The sequence below is a fragment of the Ostrinia furnacalis genome, unplaced genomic scaffold, assembly GCF_004193835.3.
Source record: "Ostrinia furnacalis isolate ACB-3 unplaced genomic scaffold, ASM419383v2 OfSCF7245, whole genome shotgun sequence".
NCBI classification, from domain to species: Eukaryota; Metazoa; Arthropoda; class Insecta; order Lepidoptera; family Crambidae; genus Ostrinia; species Ostrinia furnacalis.
Genome location: NW_021137484.1, coordinates 690494 through 709933, shown reverse-complemented (window position 1 = coordinate 709933; position 19440 = coordinate 690494). Strand labels below are relative to the sequence as shown.

Genomic DNA, 19440 nt, shown 5'->3' with positions numbered 1-19440 from the left:
TTGGCTCTATCATCATCATCATCATCTCAGCCATAGGACGTCCACTGCTGAACATAGGCCTCCCCCAATGCTTTCCATGTTACCCGGTTGGTAGCGGCCTGCGCTTTCTCGCTACCTTTATGATACATTTTTGGCTCTATACAGCGTGAAATTTAAATCGTTGATATCCTTTTAAAATAAGATACCTACATATTACATTCCCCAATTATGAGATAGATCAATGCGTTTTAATGTATTTAAAAGGATCCTTTTAGGGTTCCAATGATTTATATTATTTCACCCTGTATGGTATATCTGTCTCTAACTTCACAGATTAGATTTTGATATTTAGACTAAGCACAGGCTTGTATCTTTACTTGAGTTTGAATATAGTTTTGAGTATCATCTCGGTATACAGATGTAGTAACGTACTTCATAATTGTGCTATCATGCAGCCTTAATTAGTATTCATAGCTTATCACATAGTTAATGCCGGGTCATTATTTTGCAATTTACATTAATGTGTGGTCACTCTAATAAGTACTTTCAAACTTATATGCTCCCTTTTTGTCTCACTCACTTGATTCCAGAAACCCATAACAGTTTACTATTTTATCTAAAACATTCAGCTTGTAAAATATCAATTTACAATACCTAATTATGCAGCAACGCAAGTACGAAACAGGACTTTTGACCGCAAGTCTGTAACGTTAACGTTATCCTTTCTAACCGCGAGTTTCCCAGAAAGCTTATTACATCAGCCGTAATTACGGCGACCATGTGCAGAAATAGCGTGGAATCGATGGACTAATTATGAAACAATTAACCGAGTAGGTCGCACCTCTTGCTTGCACAGTGACGCCATGCATCTGTCGCGGACACTTGGAGAATACGGTCGTTAGCAAAAATTACCAGTGGAATTACCCGTCTGTACTTAAAAGGAGAAGGTACCTTAATATGTGTTTTAGACTGCAGTCTCGACATTGGATCTCCGATTCCATGTAATTTCGGAATAAGTTAGAACTTTCCGTATTTGATTCATAATTTTTCAATACGAGTCAATTAGGTCAAATAAGTTTTATTTTTTATAAATTTATCCCAACGTCAAAAATACGTATCGTAACTAATTACTCGTTGGTAAAAAATTGACAAATAAAGGTCTTTAAATTGAACCTTCTATGTATATCATACCCAGAAACTCTACTTATCTAACTATCGCCTATCTAAGTATTAAAGCTCAAGGCGGCAATGTAGTGTGGAATCGATGGGCTAATTATGAAACAATTAACTGAGTAGGTCGCACCTCTTGTTTGCTTAGTGACAACACATAGATGTATGTCTGTCACGGATACTTACGCTAGATAAATTAACAATACGTATAAAGACTTGGATTTCTGTGAAGTCGCTGAAATTGTAGAGAAGTTTAGAATATTAATTTGTGTTAAAATTGCAGTATGTAAGTACCTAACACAGTTCTTTAGTGGATTGCAAAACTACGAGTAATATCCATGTTTTTGAGACATTAGTATTCGAAGTAGATAAAAACTGAATCAAGCTCTATACAAAATTTAAAAAATGAGTTCAGAGCTTTTGATCACTTTCAGGCTTAAAGCCATTATAGTTTTTACAAATCTAGAAAGTTCACAAATAAGATGACGGCACAAACTTACTACAACACAACACGTTAAATAGTATCGTTAATGCTAAATCTATAAGGCTGTAGTTTTTGTACGTGGGCGTATAGTGTCAGCAAACCACCCCATACGGTAATTAGAAGTTTGTACGTTTATAGCAGCGGAATTGATGAGCTATTCTTAGAAGGTTTCAAGTGGCAATGCTTACAAATACAGGGTGTTTGTGAACCTTGGAGGTCGGATACAGATTAATAATGAGAGGGATAATAATATTTATTGAAACTAGCTTTTCATTGCGTTAATTTTGGAACACAGAAAGTCTGGACACTTTTATCAAAGGTCAGTTTAATTTTGCGTGTAGTTCCTTTTCACAATGATATTATATGTAAAGATTTAACTAAATAAAGTAATTCGGTATTGAAAACTGAAATACTTTTGGCAAAAAAGTAGATGATCGGTATTTTTAGCAACTCTTTATGTTCATTGTCCAATAATAAACATTGGAATTACTTTAAGAACTACTGAAAGAGAAACAGAAAACAGCTTTAAACATCTGCATAATTAACGCAAGCTCAGCAAACGTAAACTACAAATCAGCTTTCCAATGTAACACAATTGAGCGAAACTAACTGTCAACTTGAGTATTTTATTTATTATAAAAGTTCGCCGTTCTAAGCACGGCGATCCATTAGGCTGAACTGGTGAAGTCTGCAATTCTGCATTGTCCTGGAGTTATTCTACCTAATACCGTAAAGTTAAAGAGCTCGGATGCTGTTTGGAGTTGCTAGTGCGTCCGAACGAACTCGCAAAGTTGATTTACGTAAAGTAGGCTTGTGGGGAAGAGAAAAGCCAGGCAACTTGTGACCGGTAAATCGTGTTAGGGCGGTAGCTAAAGTTGGGGAAATTCGTGCTGGGGCCTGAATTTTATTATAGAAAAACACTCTTCAGCTTGCAAGTAAACATTATTAACTTTAAGTAACTTTTTCTTTGACAATGTTTAAAAATAGCATACACCTTCACAGTGCAACAAGTAAATTGAATGCTTACATAGAGCATGGTTTTTCAGACAGTCATTGGTTCCTGCAAGAATTAGACATAATATTAACATTTTTAAGTGTTTATATATGTAGTCCAATGTCAATTTGCAAGTCTGTTTAATTTACTTCTTTTTCTTATTTGAATATGTATCACTTATTTAATCTGCTTAAAGTAATTAAAAAGAAAGAAATTATTACGACCACCTTTGTTAAGCTAAAGCAAGAATATTTTCGTGTCAACAGTCAACAAACGATCGAAAATATATCAGCCATGAAAGATACCTGGCTGTTACATTCTCGCTGTGCCATGTTCGACGTAGGTGAGCCGCCACTCCAGATCTTGTCAGCGACAAGTTAATTTTGCGCGGTCGAATGTTTAATGCTGCAAGCGACGAGGACAAACTTTGTGCTTTTTGCTGCGGCGAACAGTGGACTCGATTAATGTTCTTACATTGAGTATTTATCCAGCATTGTAAAACTCTCAGGGTATTTAGTCTTTTTTTGGTGGAGATATACTTAAAAGTATTGAGCTAAGGTTTAGGATCTGTTAATCGCCATATCTTTATTTTATGCATTTGATTCATAAACAATCAAGTGAATTACTTATTCAGAAAAAGTAATTGCAACCTAACGAGACTTGAAATTTTTTACTGTATAAAGTACTTACTGGAATTCATTATATCTTTACGTTCTTTATTTTGCTTTTTCCAACTCCGATTTAAAAAGATAATGTACCTACATTTATTAAAAAACTGTAGTTACATCCTGTACAACACCTCAAATATCCATTCAATTATATCCAACCAGTTATCACTATTGTATTCAGTGCATCAAATTAATCACAGCATCATAGCAGATGTCAACACCGTCGCGGCTTGTACAGGTGTTCTCGAATTTAGCCCATACTCGTATTATATCGAATGCTTAAAATAGAGCGAATTCGACGAACGGGTTTGTCCGTAAAATCTGCAGGAATACAGGTGATATAGTCCAGTTTATTAATGTTAGGACATGTTGAGCATTCGGCGACGAAACACAGATTTTGAAATGTAAAAGTAGGTAGATCTATTTTCAATTACAAATTACTCTAATTACAAAATTAATCTATTTAAATCTAATACAACTAGAGGCGTAGCAAATAACAAAGCTACTCTTGAACTTTTCATTATTTATTGACGAACACCGAGTTAAGAAGTTTACAGATCGAGTTATTTTTATTGCTCCACTTCAAGCTCTAAGCCCGACACATTTTTAAACAGTATCATCTATTTAGTACCTACCCAGACGAAAGTTTTGTTTCGGTATTTTTAGTTAGAGTAACACCATTTCTAGAGCACACGTCATTAAAATTAAATATCTGCTGAGTTTGCAGGCTAAGGCTGCAGGTCTTTCTCCTTCTGTGTGGGCGGTTTCTTCTTCTGTGTGCGCCCACACATATCTAGGATAGAAGGATAGCTTATAGCATCATCTCACCGTAATTTCGCAAAGCCGATGAAGCCGTAGAGAGGCGTACCTGATGAGAAGACCGCAACAGCTGCTTACAGCACCACAAAAGACTAATGGATTGTTTTAACGCAATAGCCTAACGCTACGGAATATAAAGCTTCAGTTCGTACTCACTCGGCGAGTCAGCTAGCAGGTCGTTCTCCTCCTGCACGGGCGACTTGGCCGAGCCCGGGGACAGTTTGACGGGCGGGTGCGGCGACGGCATGGGTCCGGAGCTGGCGCTGCCGGCGCTGCTGGCGGGACCGGCGTTGGCGTGGGACGTCGTGATGGTGATCTCGCCGTTTGAAGATGCGAGCCTGGAAGAGAAGATGAGCGTTAAAATGATGTCAAACGACAGTAGGTTTGGACGTAAAAACAATTTTATGAAAGATTCTAATCGTCCTTTAATTAATGCACTTTAAAAGTATTTCAAAAGCAGCATCTTTTATAAAATCATAGATGATGATTGGTCAAAAGACGACAGTAATGTAAATAAGAAACAAATATAAGACGAAATAATGCCCCATAGTAATGCCCCATTTGCTTCTCGTAAATTGGAGAGGATCGAGGAAACTAAATGACCTAACGATAAGTTTCGTCTCATATTATGTTTTCTTTTTCAATTGAAGTATTTTCATGGGGTTTATATGTGATCACGGTCAAATACTGACTATTGCTAAATATGTCAGTCACATCTATCCTTAACCCTTTACTAGTTACCTAAGTCTAAAAATCAAAGCAGCACCCATTCAAGAGCTCGCGCCAGCCGCAATTATAACAGATTAAGCATAATTACTGACGGTAAGTTGCTGGAATGCGCCCGGCCGCACGCGAGTCATGGATACGGTGTTACGTCGTGTTGGCTAGCAAAATAGCGAAAACTTGATTGATTTATTAACTTTGTTAGTGAACCTGCACAAACAATGTTCGTGTGAGCAGGTACCTAACTCTCTCTGTTTCAACCACCCCAAGGAATATCTAACATCATCAACAGATTGTCATCAAAGACAAGATCTTTCTACTGAAGAAGACTAAGTCCTGAGAGTGATCTACCTTCTTTTATAATTCTTTATCGGATGACGAAATCATCATGATGCTCAAATGTTCATGACGTTTGTAAAGTCGGTATAAGACCGGTAACTAAGGCTCTACATTTCATGAAAATCAGTTTATAAACAGGTTACGAATAGTTCTCGAGTGGCGACCACGGGCTGGAAGACGTAGCGTGGGCAGGCCTCCTACTAGGTGGACCGACGATCAGGTAAAGGTCGCGCGAAGAGCCTGGATGCGGGCAGCGCAGGACCGCGCATTGTGGAAAACCTTGGAGGAGGCTTTTGTCCAGCAATGGATGTCATTTGGCTGAAACGATCGAACGAAAAAGGTTACGCCTAAACATTTTCATTGAATCCGTTGTCCATCCTCGTAAACATGGGTTTATGTACTGTACCAGATTATGTATCAAAAAGTTTCTAGTTACGTCTTAGTATTCTTCTAAAAAATGCTCATCTTTTAATACTTACTTTCGCCCTAAGTTTGTGGTTTAGGGACGATCTAAACGTTCCACAGTAATTATTAAGCTGTGTGGCTAGCAATCGCTTAGCAGGTGACTAAAATCGAGCCATGTAAATGATGCTAAGTGCAAACGAGACGGTTCATTATCTGCCCGCAGCGCGGCGGTGATCTGCCACTAATGTACTTAGGTAGCTCCAGCCATCGGTGTCAGACACTTTAGCTTTAACTATAGTTATAGGTTAGACTAGAACTGTGAGACACTCTTCTTTACAATTTATTTTGGGGTGTAAAGTTAATTGAATGTGCAAGTGTCTTTTGTTTTTAAATTGAGGAAATTTTTGAAGCTCTACGTCATCGTTATAGGTTGGACTAGAACAGTGAGACACTCTTCTTTATAAGTTATTTTGGGGTGTTTATGTTAAATGAATGAGCAAGAGTCTTTTGTTTTTTAATTTGTGTGAAATTTTTGAAGCTATAGGTACGTCATCGTAAATGAAGAAATTGCTCAAAATTTTTTTTAAAGCTATGCGCACAGTTGAATGAAAAAAAGAATGAAAAGAATTCCAATAAAAAAGTCATCTAAATACGATGTAAAAAAAGGGGCATGAGAGAAGTTATGTGAACATAAGAACTACTGCCCCCCTAGACAAAACGCACTTTTTGATCGAATCGAAAATCGAATCCGTCAAAACTCCATACAAAAAAGGGGCTTTTCGACCACTTTTCGACTGGTTTGCGTTTATAATTTGCACTTTGTCTAGACTCACTGAACTTGTAATGTATTGAACGAAGTAGTTGGCACTGTTTTAATCATAATGTACCTACATAAAAAAGGTAAAAAGTTCTTTATAACAAATCAATTGCCTGAAGAATAACAAAAGATATAAGAAACAATAGCCACTATATTACACGTTGTAAAATATCTTTTTTTCACGAAACCTCAGCATCATCATCATAAGTAGGTACGGTCGGCAAAAAAGACGTCGATCAGTGCACTAGTAATCTGATTGCGAACCAATTGCTTGAAGAAAAATAATAGCAAACTACACCACTTTGTAGAATAACTTTTTTGACGGTACATCAGTATTTTCTCAAGTACGGTCGGCAGAAAAGGCGCCGATGGGTTGGCTAGTACAAATGAGGCGATTCATTAAGTGCACCGCTGCATTAGCGGTAATTGCGGCTAATTAGGGCCTCATCCGTTGCAACAAACGCACACACGCAGTTTTATTGTAACGCGTTCGGTGCGATGAGATGCGATTTTGACATTTTCAAAACGTAATTCTCTTACTGACGCATTCTGCTACAAACGTTCTTTGAGTTTTTATTTATGTATAATTCAAAGGTGACTGACTGACTGACTGACATAGTGATCTATCAACGCACAGTCCAAACCACTGGACGGATCGGGCTGAAATTTGGCATGCAGGTAGATGTTATCACGTAGGCATCCGCTAAGAAAGGATTTTACGAAACTTCACCCCTAAGAGGGTAAAACGGAATTCACGCGTACGAAGTCGCGGACGGCCGCTAGTTGATTGGTAAAAGCACGGAGAGATGGTAAATCAAATTTTGTTTGTAGCAATAAAGAGTTAATTTTTTACTGTTTCTACAGCTGTATGTTAATTAAATTCCAGTTAAACGGAGAATGTATAATTATTTTTATATTTGATGCAAATCTATCGCGAGTAAAGCATAAAAAGATGATTGTAATCATGCTCTGTAAAGTGTAAATAAACATAAATCTTTCAGGCGAATAAAAGTCTCCAGGTGAGAGAAATAGGTTAGAAAAAGGCAAAAATAAGCTAAAGGTGGATAAACGCCATCGGGCCCTTATAGAGTGACAGCAATAAAATATGATAAGCTTTTTTATTATCTATAATATCTCATCGAAACTGTTTATAATAAATAAACCAACAAAAAAGCGCTAACTTACAAAACGTCTAGCAATTCATTTGCATGTAAATTGAAGTTAATCAATTTAATAAGCGCCCTTCGCAATGCTGCACAGTTATTTAGTGGAGGAACCGCTACTATACGAACGCACGCACACAGCCACGTTAAACATTAATTGTTCCTTCAATTTATCAACACGTGTGTACAGTCAACAGCGAAAGCTATACGCTATCGAAAATTGAATATTACTTTCCATCAAGCGGTTAATTATGTTCGGTGTTTTTTTGAATTAACACAATTATTTTGATTTTTTTCTGCTAACATTACTTTTTATTTCTACGAAAAGAACCTTTCTCGGATAATTATTTTGAAAATAATAATGGTTTCGATGGCGTATTTAATTACTGCCTTATTTTCTTGTCATTCCGACATGACCTTTTACATAAAAGGAAGACCGGAGCCTGAAGCAAGTAGTGCGATTTCTTAAAATGCATGAATGATTTAAACGTCAAGTTAAAATGTCATTATAAGAGTTATAATGACGTTTAAATGATAACGAAGATGCGTTTAATTTGCACAATTTTATTCATTGCCCCTTTATTGTATCGCGAGGTTGACCATAAGTATCATCATTGCAATTTTGTTTTTGTGTAATGTAAAATTGTGACTGCAAGAAAACTCGTTTCAGTTTTGAACACGTTATAAGTTTTTAATAAGAAGCCATAATACAATAAAACGATATATCTTAACGACATTAAGCCGTATTCATCAGGGGACACGTATCCTTCAATACGTCACGCGACGTCGGGCTATGTCATAATAATATGACGTCGTCAAACATAGCCTATAAACAACCATTCGTGATCGTGATATATAAATTTGTGATAGCTTCGCTTCGAGTATCTAGCGATCGTGAAAACGGAACTGTTTCAATGAGGGTTTTCGCGAGACGCGAGGTCCAAATGCTGCGTGATTTGTGGATTTTGACATATCTGTCAATGTCATGTCAAAAATAACCAATCATGCAGCATTTGGACCTCGCGTCTACGTATTGCCATCTGGCAGATTTTTCAATCGCGAAAACCCTCATTGTTACTTTGTCTACATGTGCTTGTTAAGACCAATATGACGACCAAAGTCAACCTATTTCGCTCAAAACTTATAGCGACTTGTGTGACGAGATAATACGCCCGTATTCACAAACATTACTATGAGGTCTCACAGAGCGCGTGGACGCACAGGGTGACACACGAACCAACCACAGAGCTCTCAACGTCGTGCGTTCGATTTGCTGCTTCACTTAAGCAAGCATCGTTTATGTTTAGACTTAGTTTTGACAGTGTTTTTTTCGCTACTGAACGCAAACAACTAAGAACACTCGGCTGACATTAAAACCTTCACCTATCTACAAACTTTTTGCAATATTCCAGGTCATCCACCGCCTCGGGCCATGATCGTACGAGCATAAAACTCAATTGGTACAGTGAATATTATGGAAGGAGAGTAATGTCCGCCTTAAGGTATGATTAATAAAAGGAGGGAGCTTTTTATTGGCCTGATAATTGGTTTTTAATAAACAAAACCACGTCGTAAAAATTATTCGAATAAGGTTTTTTGACAGCTCGAATTTACTGGGGTTCGGTAAATTATATGAATAGAATTTGTTTGTTTTGTGGAGCGGTATAAACAATTAAGGTAAGCTAGCAGATGTCTCATTGTATTTCTTGAAAATAAAAACTCATCAAAATTGTGGTTTTCAACAGCTGAAGTACATTTACTATCAGTGTCATTTTTTTAATCTTTTCAATACAAGTTATGTTTATTAATAGTTTTTAACAAAACGGTAATTACCATAATCATTTTATGCAGAAATTACTTAACCCTTATTTGGTAGACGGTATATCCTTTTTAATGTGGAGTCTGCAAAGCTAAGTGGTCTGTAGCCGTAGAGTTCGTTAGGGTCGAATAAGTATAATTAGTTTTTCTGATTCAAACATTTAGATTAATTTCCTTGATGTGTATTTAATTATTTTATTAAAATTCTTGGACTCTAATTACTTATTTAAATAAAATATTAGTTCGTATATGTTTTGTGTTTCCAAGGAACTGAAACACAATGTTGTTTTAATATTTTTTTATTACAATTAAAGAAGGTAAGTGAAACTCATAATAAAAGCAGAGTGTAGTTCAGTACAAAAAAGTTTCAGTTAAATCTGGACGAATTACTGAACGATTCGACGAAATAATACCTATACAGTGTTTTTTTTAATTAAGGAAAAATCTTTTTAGTTCATAATACAATATTATTACCTATATGAACATTTGATGCAGGTTTAACAACCATCTAAGCTTCTTGTGACCGATGTACCGAGTGACTCGTGAAAAGTCAAGGCATGTCGCTATGACCTACTCAATGTAATGATCTCGATGATATATTAAAGTTTGTTGCCTTTAGAGGAATACCTTTGTTTAATTTTCTTACAAGCCTAGGTACACTAACATTCGTATTATAAATAGGAAAGATTTGATTGTTTGTTTGTTTTGAATAGGCCCCGAAACTATTGGACCAATTTGAAAAAATCTTTCATTATTAGAATCCTTACAGAATTAACCTCTATGTTAGTATCACATTATCAATGATAATTGGCTGTAGAATGTTTATTGGCGGTACGAAACTCGCCGGGTTAGCTAGTCTATACTAATATTGTAAAGAGGTAAAGTTTGTGTGTTTGTATAATTGTTGAATTGTAAGGGGTAATCTCGGGATCTTCTGAACCGATTTTAAAAAAAAAATTACCAATAGAAAGCCACATTATTGCTGAGTGACATAGGTTATATTATAAAAAACCGAAAAATACCACGCAGGCGCAGCCGCGGGCGGAAAGCTAGTATGTAATAAAGGAAGAATAAAATGGGCAAAAATGTTAGTGTGATAAGTACTGTGTATGTATGATTTTACTATCATAATGAGATAATCCTTTATCTAAGTCCTGCTTGTTTGGAGCTAAGTTATTACACATTAATTACCAGTGATATAATAATAGTAACTTAACTCTGTATACTTTTTGCAGTAATAAAATGATTAATAAGTAGTTGTACCAAGAACCTGTCTCAACACATGTTTTGTCCGTGACTTAATTAGGTCTAATGCCTCAACTTTATAATGTTAATCACGATTGTCTAGTTAATAACAGATTGCCACCTCTCAAAGCCATTTTAAACTTTAAACTGGAGCCAGAAAGTTTAAATTAAGTTAGCACGGCTATGTACACAGTAGTTCATTATGGATTAGCATAAAATGTACATTTTGTTATTAAGTGCATGATATTATTCCCAGATAAACATATCTGAGCGAGTGTTTAACAAATGCTCAAAGTAGGCGAGTGACGTGTTAACATCGCGGAGGAAATGAGGTAAAAATATGGTTTATGCTAATGCAATGAGTAGACTGGCTATTGTTTGTAAAGATAATGTTTTTGACCATAAGAATAGGTATGATTTCTTTTGACGTTTTCAGTTTTAATTATACTTTCTCAAATAATCTCAGTTATGCCGAAATAGCATGGGTATTGAAATTCATTTAAGCCTTATTTGGGCTGCAATTTAAACAGATTTAAATGCCGACAAATCAACCAAAGTAATTCTATTTAACCACCTACGGAAAAATAAAGGTTTTACGTTTTTTTTACTTTAAACTCTGTAATAATACTTATCATGATCACTATACTTTGCACGAGCACATATCTCTTACGGCCTAATTATAGAAGAAAAAATGTTTTAAAGCTTAGCGTACTTAAGTTATATGTAAAGTAATTTGTCTAACCTACTCCACGCCGTTTTAGTTCTTAGCGGAAATAATGCGATGCCCATTCACAATCATCAATTGCTACTTTTGTGTAGTAATTACTACATTTAACTATAATACGGATCTCAACAATAGTGCATAAAACATTTCAGACTTTCTCTCTTAAGGTACTTATCACTTTATTTCATTTTCCTACAAGTAACACAATGAACGTTATGGAGAATTGAACTAAATGTAGTTCTAATATTAACATCCTTCTCATTACTAGCTTTTTCCCGCGGATTCGCCTACTTTGTCACAGAAAGACATAAACGCGCGCTTAGGATCTTTTAAAAACCGGGATAGAAACTATCCTACGTTTTCCCATGGTCTCTATCAAATTTTATCAAAGTCCTTATATGATTTTTGCGTGAAAGAGTAAAAAATTATACATCCATTTATCCAATCACAAACTTTCTGATTGATAGCATCATACTAACTAGTAGGTAGTAGGATTAGATTTGACAGTGGGGTCCTCACTGCGTTCATTTAGACTTTTGTCGCGACGTATGTAATTATAAAAAATCCACTAATTACCTCTTAGTTTTTACGACGAATATAAAACTCATTAGAAATGTAATTCGTTTGTTTTGGAGGGTTATAAGTTGGAAGGTGAGTATTTTTGAACGATCATTCTGAATTTGAACATGTGCTTAATTTGAGAATTAGTCAAAATAATAACATGGCTTTGACAGCGTGAATAAGAAAAAAATAATCAGTATGATTTTATAACTTTATTAACTTAGATAAATGTTTTCTTTCGGTTTGAAACCAGTTCTAGTTAGTTTTAGTTCAGCTTTAAGGTTCGGCCAAACCAACGCGATCAACCGGCGTGCAGCGATGGCGATCAATGCATTTAGGTCTGGTCGCCATCGCTGCACGCCGGCTGATCGCGGTGTGATCGCGTTGGTTTGTCCGAGTCCGAACCCTTAGTCGAAATTAATATAATGGGAATGATAAAACGGTCAATAATAAAGGGTTCAATTTAAGTATACGTGTATAATTCTTGAAATACATGATTTAAAACATCGATCATCAATCACACTAAATTGTTTGTTTGGAATTCATACTACGAGATTGGTGTATGTGTGTGATAGTCATGTAGACAGCTTTCATAAACTAAATAGCGTTAAAAATAGAGCTCTCATTTCCAATGAGTTTTTAATTAAAATGTAAAACACGATATTTTAGTTTGCATTCGAATAATCACGAAACGTGATTATGTTCTTTTTTGCCAGAAGTTTGAATTGAAAATAACTATCTAATAATCGGAACCAAATTTTTGTTTACCTTGCCATTTTTTTTCAGCGATGCAGATGTTAAACATGTTTTCTTTTGTTTAGTGACTAATTACTTTCAACGACATCAATTATTTGAACTAACGGTTTTTATAATTTCAAATTCAACACTACCTTATACGCCTCATGATATTTATCTAGATTGTAGGCAAACAGGAATGAGGTATTAAACTAAATTATGGATGCGAGAATTAATGTTCCCAACCAGTAATTATGAGGTCGCATTAACTTAATGTCTTTGAAGTACGCACACATGTAAGTGGGTAGTAAGCTGCTTACATTGGAGGTACAGTCGACGGCACTTTAAGCTATAGAGTGGCATCTTATTTGGTTGTGATACGGGCGTTTATACCATAAAATGTGTAGTTTCATGTCTGTATGCACACTTGGATCTTGATAATAGATGCGCTGACTTGTGAAGAACGAGGGCCGGACGAAGTGTTTCGAGGTATTGCACATATTTGGGATTGTTTATTGAACTGTTACGGTAGGGTGTGATTCGTCAGCTGAGATGAATATTAACACGTTCCGGGGTATACGAACAGACTAGAAAGTTTTTGTTAAATTAAGAAGAATTATAACCGGTCTTAGTGGAAAACCTTGGGGGAGGCCTTTGACCAGCAGTGGACGTCTTACGGCTGAAACGAACGAACGAACGAATAGCCTGGAAAGTGTTAATACTTGAATTCATGGTAGAGACGTTCACCCTTTGCCACAGAGATAAAAGGACATTTTATAATCATTGTTTTTTTTTTTATAATTTAGAAAAAATAGAAGTAACGCCTACTTTACTGGTTTCAGAATTGAGATTTCAAGCTTTAAGCTTCATTAAGCCTCTATCTCTCTAGCAGTAAATAGAGTTCAATCAGTGTTTAAATTGTATCAAACACTCTATTGCATAACATACATTTTGCATTGATTGCAACCGATTTGTTTCGAGGACAATTATTTTGTCTCTATCGAACACCTGTTGATGCTAACATTCGCGGTGTGAAGGCTATATCTAGGGGTGAGCTAACTGTTTCATCAAGGTTCAGAAAAAATATAAATCCATATAAAACAAAGATGGAACATAAGCTCCAGGCAACCCNAAGAACTTTATTTCTCATAAGAATTAACAATAATTCACTTCCTGAGAAACATTTCAATTTAAATTATTTAAACATAATGAGTGTTTAAACTTGTTCCTGACTTGTTTAGATTTACAAAAACTAAATATTTATTATTAACTTTTATATAATAATGTGAATGGCGCTTACGATGTTTAGTTACGAGCTCTTTGATGGACACAGATATTATAGATAACGTTTAAAAAATGGCACGCTCGTTTTCATACATTTCATTCTATTTATTTAACCTATCCATATTTATGTGCGGAAACGTCACAAAATCAGAATAAATTTTAATTTTTCCATCACGCATCATAAAAACTAAAAAGTCAAAAGTAAAATTTATATCCCAACTAATATTATAAATGCGAAAGTAACTCTGTCTGTCTGTCTGTCTGTCTGTCTGTCTGTCTGTCTGTTACGCTTTCCCGCTTAAACCTCGCAACCGATTTTGATGAAATTTGGCATAGAGATAGTTTGAGTCCCGGGAAAGAACATAGGATAGTTTTTATCCCGGTTTTTGAAACAGGGACGCGCGCGATAAAGTTTTTCTGTGACAGACAAAATTCCACGCGGGCGAAGCCGCGGGCGGAAAGCTAGTAGTAAATATTTTTCATAAACAAGCTTTTGATGCTGTAAAAAGAATAAAATAAAACATAAATTCTTTCTAACCCATCAACTTATTACTTTACTCAATTTAAAGATAAAAAACTTGTCGCGGGATTTACTAGTGTAAAAAATACATTAATTAGGTACGTAACTTGATTTTGCTAAAAGTCTGATCTGAGAAAAAATCAAATAGGTAAATTATACATTATTTCTTTATTATTATGTATGATGTACTGTCTTAGGTACGATACAAGTACGGATTAAGATCGTTTAGTCAACGCAGCGTTGAAATTGTACAGATAAATGCAGTTTGCGCACTCACTACGCGACGTCAAGCAATAAAAACCTAAAATTCGAACGCCAACTTTTTGCTACAACGCTCTTAAAGTACGATAACGGCACTTAACTAAACAACATTTTAAGTAATTATAAGGGGTTCTAAAAATATAGAGTCTGACGTGATATTGCTGTACTTGACAGTCACAAGAGATGCTTACCTTGTCAAAAATGGATACAATGAGCAATTGATGAAGACGAACAATAAAGACCACCGTTAATAGCACCAAATATCTTACAAAGGTTCTATAAGGAAATAAGACAGGTCCTACCGCAGCTCTCGCTTACACGCATTTTCACTATCACTACCACATAGTTTACAGCGAACTAACTTACATTATGTCCCTTAGTTATACATCAACACCGCGAAACTGCATTTGCGTAACTTTACAGGAGAGAAGAAAAACGATATCTATATATAAAAAGAATGTCGTGTTAGTTACTCCACTTATAACTCAAGAACGGCTGAACCGATTTAGCTGAAAATTGTCAGGGAGGTAGTTTAGAGCTAGGAGAAGGACATAGGATACTTTTTATCCCGATCGAAATAAAAAAAAAGTCTGCTTATTTATTGCCATTAAGGCGGAACAAAGTTCGCCGGGTCAGCTAGTATTTTCATAAAATGTCATACAAACCTTCTTTTATAATAAATAAACAAGAATCTGACTTCTTTTACGACATTTCATGAAAATATATCGTTTTCTTCTCAAAAATGCAGTTTCGCGGTGTTGAAGTATAAGATTAGCATTATAAGACGCTAATATCAAAACAGTTATCGAAGGCGATGCCACATCGGCGTATTTATCACCATTACGCGCGGATTAGCCGCGGCAGGCGCTAGGTAATTACACACGGGCATACGTAATGCCTCTACCAACTAATTATGGCTATACCACAATAATGTGATCTCTCTCACTCTTACTGGGTACAATCATTCAAAAGGGTGAAATTACTGACATGATTGTAAGAGTTTCGTATAAAAAGGAAAACACACCAGGGTCACCTTATTACTGTCTGTTGGGAATTCTCATTATAGTCTACTAGCTGCCCCGGTAAACTTCGTACTGCCTAAGTTTATCAGCAATAATGTAGAATGCTAATGGTGAAATATTTTTTTAAATCGGTCCAGTAGTTTCGGAGGCTATTCAATTTAACCCTTAACTGGTATCGTAAATTGGACATACGTAACTGGTATCGTGGGGGCCGCGCGGCCCCCATACTATGTTTGCTTCTAGCAAGCATGTTTTACCTATATACTTGAATATTTTTTTATAAATGACATATATCAGGCTTTTTCTATGTAATCATTTAGTTTTAATTCTATTAAATCATCTTACTTATATACTTCAAGACATTACATAATAGTAACAACTTTTTACTTAAATTTTTTTAACGTTACAAATATCTACGAAACCTACGTGTAGAAAGTTAAAACCAAAAATATTATTATTTTAATTAATCCATAATAATGTGAACTTAATAATAAATAAAGTTTTAATGTAAAGTTTCATAAAAATAATAAGCATTTTATAAAAATAAAAACATAAATATTATGTTGACAAACATTAGCAGGTACTGGTGGATTTTCAGACCACTTGTATTTATTTTTTCATAGTAGCTGGATTGACTAGGTCCTACAACATCTTCATTTTCACTCTCTGAAGAAAAAACTCGAAAATCAGAATCAATATCCTCAGTAGCGATCGAATATTGGTTATTGGGTCTTCACAATGACGTATAATTTTATTATCACTATATCCTTCTTCTGACATGCTACTAATCACTAATTTGGAATCAAAAACGTCGTTCTAGGTATCTTCTATTGTTTTATCACTAATAAGCCATCAATACAGCAAAAAAACAAAAATCAAATAAAAATTGCCATGAAAAAAAACTAACGTAACTGGTATTGTGGGGGCCGCGCGGACCCCAACACATGCATATCTTCGTCCTGGTGAATGATACAGTGCTGAAACGCCTGTACCAGATGCGAGTACCGCCGAAATGAGAATACCAAAAATTTTGGGTGCCCAAGATGCGTAGCTTCTTAGAAATCAAAGAAAACGTCATGCGTGGGGGCCGCGCGGCCCCCACGATACCAGTTAAGGGTTAAACAAACAATCTTATTATAATCATATAGACGNCTTTTTATCCCGATCGAAATAAAAAAAAAAGTCTGCTTATTTATTGCCATTAAGGCGGAACAAAGTTCGCCGGGTCAGCTAGTCAAATCATAAAGGTAGCAGGAAGACGCTGGACGCAGGCCGCTACCAACCGGGCAACATGGAAAGCATTGGGGGAGGCCTATGTTCAGCAGTGGACGTCCTATGGCTGAAATTATGATGATGAAACGTGCTGATATGGACTACTGGGTCTTGAGTATACATGGCTTAAAGAGCACCACGAAGGTGAAAATTAGTTTGGGTGATGAGACCGGTGTTACACAGTTTTCTTTCTTGTACCACTGGAAATTGTGGAGAACCTTGGGGAGGCCTTTATCCAGCAGTGGACGTCATTTGGCTAAAACGAACGAACGAACCACTGAAAATGTAGGCTAGATCTTCACAAGCAGTCTTGGATCATGCAAAGCAATATTATTAGATGCAGCATTCAGTATTCCCTGTAGGACGCGTCTAATCCTTGGTAATGGTGATAAATAGAGCCAAACGGGATATCGCCTTCGATGCATTATCTTGCAGCAACGAACAATACGTGCTGCAAATAATTATCTTGGATAGATACATTTTAAGTTATGCTATTAGTGATCGAGGTTACGGGAATTCCTTGTGTGTGGGAGGTCTGTGTTCAAAAGTATAACGTCTAAAGGCTGAAAAGTGTTGATGATCGAAATAATAATAATAATAATAAAATAATATTAAACGCCGTATTCCCAAACGATGCTTGCTTAAGTGAAGCAGCAAATCGAACGCACAGCGCTGAATAGAGCTCTGTGATTGGTTCGTATGTCACCCTGTGCGTTTACGCGCACTGTGAGACCTCATAGTACCTAATATTTGCAAATACGGGCGTAAAGCGTAGAGTGCAGAGTACTTCTCGTGGGGATGAATTGACAGAATATTTTTAATAAGCTAACAAATATATTTTTAAACATTATTTTAAACTACCTACCTATACCTACGTTTCACAAGAAAATCGCATTTATCTCCATGCTCGAATATCAAAATTCAATTTAAAGTTTCGATATTGACTCCCGTATTCACAAAGATCACTATGAGGTCTCACAGTGCGCTTCGACGCACAGGGTGACACACGTACCAATCACAGAGCTCTACTCAACGCTGGGCGTTTGATTTGCTGCTTCACTTAAGCAAGCATCGTTTCTGAATACGGGCGTACGTCTCAAATACGTACCTAGCCTACTCTTGTAACAGTTTACAAAACTTTTTCACTGCTGATGCTTACTAAACACTAACCTATATGTCTTGATACTTTAGCATATACTTAAACTTATTATAGCAAGCGTAACAGTAAGAAACATCTAACCTTACTCTGAAGGTCCTATTCATCATCGTGTAGTAATTATAGACTGTTCTTAATGCCTGTGGCACCTAATTACATGGGCACATTAGGAGACACGCCGTGCTCGCCTTGGGTTGTTTTGACTTTCGATTGTTGCTGTCATTAGTCAGCTGATAAGATGCTATCGCGGTGAAAGGAAAAAAGCGCTATTTGCGATGCACGGTCCGTTTTAAGCGGAACGTGTGAAAGAAGTGCTAATTTTGCCTGTTTAGGGAATATCGACACTTATGCGCGATTGGTTTTTTAAACAAAAGATAGGGAAAGGTGGTATTTTTTTACAGATTTTATCTCAAATCTAAACTATTAATTTTAATCATTAATCCCAAAAATGAAAGCAGATATTTTTCGTGTACCTACTATAAATGTTTTTGTAAAGTTGAAATCATATCAGTTCTCAGTCCTAGTTTAGAATGTATTATAGTGTTTTTTTTTTTCAAATTGGTGTGTGTTTTCATAGACTACATAAACTGGTATTATGATAGTACTAACAAGAGTGAAAAATAAAATTTGAGCAATTATTTGAACACTGGTTTTAGATCCCAGTTTTTACCGCGTGTTCTTATTATACATATTACATCATTTACAGGATTTGTCCATCCAAACTCGTATTTTTGATATGACCAAGTATAATTTAGGTCCATCCGGTCCACTAAATCATCACTCCTATTTATTTCTACACATAACCCTAATAATCATAATTGCTTATCTGTATCAGCCCTAAGTCCTAGGTCGTGTTCATTAAAATCAAGTAGGACGACCAACACACACCCACAGAAATAACCTTAGAATCACGCAACAAGTATACTACTAATCACTTTATTATGATTGTTATTAATTCATTTGTGAGAAGATATTTATAACAACAGACCATGAGAATGAGATACAAATGATGACCTTAAAGAAGCCCAAGTTAACAGTAAGACAACCCAGGACCGAGCCGCCTGGAGACTGACCCCAAATAAAATGGGAATGGGCCAGGCAAAGTAGTAGTAGTAGACCATGAGATAGAAAACGCTATAATGTAAGTTAATTATTTAGTGACCTCATCATCATCATCATTTCAGCCACAGGACGTCCACTGCAGAACATAGGCCTCCCCCAATGACTTCCACATCGCACATGGATTTAGTGACCTAATTGAATGCATTAGAGATATTCTCA

The 19440-nt window shown here is 36.0% G+C and overlaps 1 protein-coding gene across 7 annotated transcripts in view; it reads right to left on the bottom strand.

The window, feature by feature from the left end:
- Positions 1 to 19440, bottom strand: part of pdm3 (POU-domain protein pdm3) — a 63285-nt gene that overhangs the window by 26331 nt on the left and 17514 nt on the right. For all 7 annotated transcript variants that reach the window (XM_028319538.1, XM_028319537.1, XM_028319540.1 and 4 more), the window contains one exon: positions 4271 to 4452. In XM_028319538.1, coding sequence (XP_028175339.1) covers positions 4271 to 4452 — 182 coding nt within the window. The remainder of the gene's footprint in view (positions 1 to 4270; positions 4453 to 19440) is intronic.